The sequence below is a fragment of the Homalodisca vitripennis genome, chromosome 4 (genome assembly GCF_021130785.1).
Source record: "Homalodisca vitripennis isolate AUS2020 chromosome 4, UT_GWSS_2.1, whole genome shotgun sequence".
NCBI lineage: Eukaryota > Metazoa > Arthropoda > Insecta > Hemiptera > Cicadellidae > Homalodisca > Homalodisca vitripennis.
This window is the reverse complement of record NC_060210.1, coordinates 93,885,694-93,891,693: the sequence shown is the minus strand read 5'-3', so window position 1 is coordinate 93,891,693 and position 6,000 is coordinate 93,885,694. Positions and strand designations below refer to the sequence as shown.

Here is a 6,000-nt window from a genome sequence, read left to right as displayed (position 1 = left end):
ATACACAAAAAACAACTGATACAACGGATCATGCGAGGGCCGGACGGAAATTAACGAAAGGACTGTCACACAGACGGACAGACAGTGATTGGACTATCCTTTGTCTTTTGGCATCAAAATTAATAAAATTCTTCTTTGGATCATGAGGAACCTGTATAACAAGTTTTAAGTCCCTGTGACATTTCTATCAAAGCTTATCGCACAGGTAGACGGGCAGACGCACGAACAACGACAGACACGATTTTAAGGCCATTTCCCGTCCTTAAAAACAAATTTCCAGGATTTGGAGTTATATGTCATAAGCTTTCTTATTATATCGGGTTTCATTAAACTTATTTTTGAATTTTTTAAAAGATCCAGTTTTAGATTCAGTGATACATCTTTCTGTTTTATGCAGTACACTAACACTAGTGGCACTTTATTATTATCAGACAATCTATAGGAATATACTGAATCCAATGATAAAATCCATTACCGGCTGAAACATTGCTCACTGACTAGCGGCAAACGAAAGAATCAGTGATTAAAATATAATAGAAAACTATTAAACATGCTATATTTAATAAACGCTGACAATAGTTGAAAACACGCAACATTGTTTAATTTAATTCATAAAAATAATGTCATTTTTTGAATATTTAGTATATATGCGTCACCTAACAAAACCTGCTTTACAGAAGAATGTTTTTGCCGCTTATGGATTCAAGTTCTATTCTCTCTTAGAGTCAAAGCTCTTACAGAGACAACATACGTGTAACACTGTAATTTTATATATATATATATATATATATATATATATATTTATATATATATATATTTTATATATATATATATATATATTTATTTATATATTTATATGTATAAAAAATCAATACAAAACCTTATTGAATGTGTTTGTTATGAATCAGGTGATCAATGTACAACCAACTGACAATATAACCTCACGCTTATGTTTTCTTTGGTTTTATGTTTTTAGTTGAGCGAGTGGAGTGGAAATGAGTTTATTTAAGTACTAAATTTTGTCTTACCATTTGAAATTAAAATGGCTTCATATTCAGGTTCGTCGTACAAATCTAAAGCTGAGATTGATCAATTGCGTAGATCTCTAGGAGCGCAGGAAAATGTTGGTGAGGAGGAAGAGAAGACGTACAAATACCCAAAATCTGTGGCTTTCATAATTGGAAACGAGTTCTGTGAAAGATTCACTTACTACGGAACACGCGCTGTACTGTCCATATACCTGGTAGGTTGGCTCAGTTATACAGAGAGTGACGCCGCTCTTGTGTTTCACACATTCTCGATGCTCTGCTACTTTTTCCCATTGGTAGGCGCCATCATCGCCGACAGCTATATTGGGAAGTTTAAGACTATATTTTACCTGTCAGTCGTGTATGTATCAGGTAACGCCACCATATCTGCAGGTTCGTCTCCTCTCTTCGGTAACAGTTATCATAGAACCGTAAGTCTACTCGGACTCCTTCTGATCGCCATTGGAACTGGAGGAATTAAACCTTGTGTCTCTGCGTTCGGAGGGGATCAATTCATTCTCCCTCAGCAGATAAAACAGTTGGCATCATTCTTCAGCGTATTTTATGCCTCGATAAACGCCGGAAGTCTGTTATCCACCATTATCACCCCGATTCTCCGTCATGACGTTCACTGCTTCGGAGATCATGCATGTTTTCCCTTAGCTTTTGGTGTCCCGGGTGTATTAATGGCCATTGCGTTAGTGCTTTTCCTGGCCGGTAAACCACTTTACGTCTGCAAGGAACCGAAGGGCAACATTGTTGTCAAGGTCACTAAAGTTGTTTCACACGCACTCGCAATGAAATTTAGAAGCCAAGAGAAGAAAAGCCACTGGCTGGATCACGCCGACGATAAATACGACAAGACTCTGATTGCCCACACGAAGGCAGCCCTCCAAGTTTTGGTTTTGTTCATTCCACTGCCCCTCTTCTGGTCTCTTTTTGACCAGCAGGGTTCAAGATGGACATTTCAAGCGACCCATATGGACGGAGGACTCGGCTTTTATACGATCAAACCCGACCAAATGCAAGTCGTCAATCCACTTCTAATACTAGTGTTCATTCCAATTTTTGATTACGGGATTTACCCTTTTTTTGCAAAATTCCACTTACTTAAACGTCCACTCCAAAGGATAGCTACTGGAGGTCTTCTGTCAGCACTATCGTTCGCAATGTCAGCTTTCATTGAGCTAAAACTTCAACCCACGTATCCTTACCTACCACCGTCTGGTACAGGACAACTTAGAGTGTTCAATGGGTTGGGATGTGAAGTGACAATGACATCTTCCCTGGAATCTGCATCAGGATCGATCCGATCTCTTGATGCACTTCAAGTCAATATCAGTATTTCGGGGTCGGATGACTCTACCTTGCAGTTCACCACGACTCCTGCCTGCACGCAGTTCCCGAACAAGAAGTTCTCAGGTAATGTATCGCTACAAGAAACGAAGTCAGTATCCGTATTTCTCTCAACTTCTTCTGGTAATCCTATTGCCTCTCAAGTGCCAGGAGTCGATTTTCTTGTGAAGCTAGAAACGGGATATCCCCAATTAAGGGTTTTGTACAACTTGCATCCATTTCAAGAAGAACTTAAGCTATCTCAAGGCAAGTTCAGCCAAACATTAATACTGAAGGAAGACATTACTTATACCTCTCTAAGTCCAATTTTTAAGACAGGAAAGTTCACTGTCACTTTAGACGGTTCGTTGGTGACAAACGACCTCAAGCTCGAGACAGCAGGGGTGTATACCCTCATCGTACACTCCAACAACTCCGGGACGATTGCAGGACTTGTGACAGTGACGGGACCTAACACGGTACACATGCTATGGTTAGTTCCTCAGTACGTAATTATCACTGCAGGTGAGGTAATGTTCTCCATTACGGGACTCCAGTTCTCCTACACCCAAGCACCGGAATCGATGAAGTCCTTGGTGGCTTCCGCGTGGCTTTTGACTGTTTCCTTTGGAAACCTGTTTGTCGTCCTGGTTTTACATTCAAAAGTAATCACAAATCAAGTTTGGGAGTTTTTGTTCTTCGCAACAGTGATGGTGCTCGACATGTTGGTATTTATTTTCCTCTCCTACTTCTATAAATATAAAACCGCCGAAGAACTAGAAGAAGTTACAGAGGAACCCGTTGAGAGCCCTCCTGCTGCTGCACCCAACTCCGAAGAGACTAATTGAAGGCCGGATTGAAAGCGTATATTTAATTAATTTATGTATAAGTACATGATTTTACTTTCTTTGATTGAATTGTGTTGATGATTAAGTAAGTGTAAGTAATTCTAAGTAAATAAATCATTCTGATCGAGTCTCATACAAATATTCACTTTTTCTAATTCTAAAGTTGAATGGAGGGCTAGTTACTTTGTTTATGTCTTTAATTCCGCATAAATGATGTCAATATTTGTTTTAATTAGTTTACCCGTACATAAACCTAGCTCTTGTTTTCTCTAAACATCATTTGTTCCATCCAATTGATATCATAGTGAAAATATTTACTAATATCTGCCACCTTTGGCAACACCAGGTTTAAATACAATATATATGAAGTATGACATTAATTATCATGACAAGGTTAATTCTAACTAGGCCTATTTATGTTAAACTTCATGCAAATTTGAAGATTGTTATTAACATGTTTTCAAAACAGTTTTGCGTTTTAGTTTAGAAAATACATTCAAACTCCGTTATCTATCTACCCCTAAGTCTTAAATGTTTTTGTATGGTACTGTAACTAGAGCAGCCCGCACGAAAATAGTCCAGTGGTGGCATTTGAATCCTCATTCCACACTCCACGCCCAACCCTGTTGTCAGTTTTACGTGTATGGGAACACAAGCATCATCAGCTGTTACTGTAAACAAGTAAACTTATTTTTTTTAATTGATCTGTTTTTCATAAAACATATAATGAATCTGACACTGTGATAATCATGATATCCACATATCATAGCGCAAACAGTTGATGGTTATGAGCGATATGGCAACACCGCCTCAACTGTCATAGGACTATTTTGGTGCGGGCTGCTCTAGTGAAATAGCAATACAGTCTCTGTGAATGTTTGAACAAGATTAGAAAGCACTTATACTTTCCGAATGTTATGACACTAATGCCTTGTACCGAATGGACAAAATACATGGGTGTTGAAGATTTCTGAGGTCATATTAATAAATATACGTTATTGAAAAGTTTACTCATTATCTTAAATTTGGCATATAAAACCTACAAGCATCATTTTTAGGCACCAAAATGAAAATTTGACTTGCTGCCAAAATAGAGTACTAATGAATTAAAATTATATCTGGAGTGGGTCTGGTGGTTCTTATGTTCTTTGGGATTTTACCTACGAACTTAATCGCATAACAAAACTTTGGTAATTATCATATTAACCGCCGGGGCGGAAAAATACGAGTTTTGCGTTTTTAACTTATTGGAATCGTCCTATATAAAAAAAGTATAAGGTTTGATGGGGTGGAAATGAGAAATAACGAAGTTCTAGAAAATAAAAAATTAAATAACTTTCCAGTAATATCTCCATGTTCTACATCCACGTCTAGCGTCACGTGACCTTTTGTGGCCAATGATTGAACCTCGTGATGACGTCATCGGTTGCGCCGCCATCTTTGCAAACGTAAATGAGAAATTACAGAAATGAGCAGAATTTTGATCAAAATTAATAATGTTTTTCTTAATTTCGAGAAAAAAATTAATTACGAGTGCCTCCGGCCATCAGCGCGGGCTTCGGCCGGTGCTGCCCCGTGCTGATGTCAATAAAAGAAAAACATCCCTCGAGATAGTACCTATCAGTAAAATATAAAATTCTAGAGGGGCTGATCAAAAATATAAATTGAAATGTAATGCAAAGGCAATTATGTAAAGTTTAAAAACTAAATAAATCATGAAAAACTCAAATATATAGATGGATATTAACAGAGAACACTTACCATTAGTGTGTTGGCGGATATAGCTAAACAGCAGCAACAAAAAAGTGGTCTATCACAACGAAACGACACAGTCTCCCGGTTTAAAAAACACCACTCGACCGCACGACGAACAAATACACTCATTTTTAAAAAATGCCCTGTTCTATTAAAAAAGAGATAATTTCGTTTCGGTTAAAACGTAAGCTCTTTACGTGCCCTACGAAACACTCCGACACACACAATTCACTAGGGTTGGTTGAACTAGTGGATGGTTGATTCATCATTGTAAACTCACTCACTCAATCCGACCTACTGAACACGATATCTTGTGTAGAACTGACCTATGCCCCGGACAACTCAGATAACAGGTATGCTATCAGGCTGCTATCAGTCCCGGCCGCAGATAATATTCAAGTAAACAGATTATCCAGACACAGCACACAAACTGAACATTAAAACATTAGAAACTTTACCACTTATCAATATACCCCCTAAAATCATGTTATTTGTCATTTGCACCCCCTAGTACTATATATATTTTTTGTTCAGGAGGGTGAGCAGAATACGTTGGTAACGTCAAATTCGTGATTTGCCGCCCCGGCGTTTAATCTTACTGGTACCAAAACTTTAAAATTATTTCCCTACACGGTGATGTCGACTCACACCCCGCAGCATCCCATTGCAGCTGTAGCCACAAGATTAGGTCATAGTACTATTATACCAAAGAAGAATTATTCTAGGACTCAAATCGCTGTGGTATTAGCCATTTTAGAGACTTACTATCACTCTTATAATCACAACAAGGTGGTCTCGTCAGCAAAACATCACCACAAGTTATCAATCTGGCAAATAAAACATCATTAAATTTACTGTTTACAAATTAACTTCATAATGCATTCCAAATAGATGTCTCGCATGAAAGGGCTCATTTATAACATGACAAATGTAAATTTGATTGACGGACAAGGCGTGCGAGAATGTAACAGGTGAGCTGTCAAACGGCTACAAAGTTCAGGAGAGAAAAATTACAACGTGTGCTAATTAGGTTA

At 38.0% G+C, this 6,000-nt stretch overlaps 1 protein-coding gene across 1 annotated transcript; it reads left to right on the top strand.

The window, feature by feature from the left end:
* Positions 1–946: 946 nt before the first annotated feature.
* Positions 947–3,338, top strand: LOC124361476 (peptide transporter family 1-like). The gene has a single exon (XM_046815524.1). The coding sequence runs from the start codon at positions 1,043–1,045 to the stop codon at positions 3,209–3,211; it is 2,169 nt and encodes a 722-aa protein (XP_046671480.1). The 5' UTR covers positions 947–1,042; the 3' UTR covers positions 3,212–3,338.
* The last annotated feature ends 2,662 nt before the right edge of the window (positions 3,339–6,000 follow it).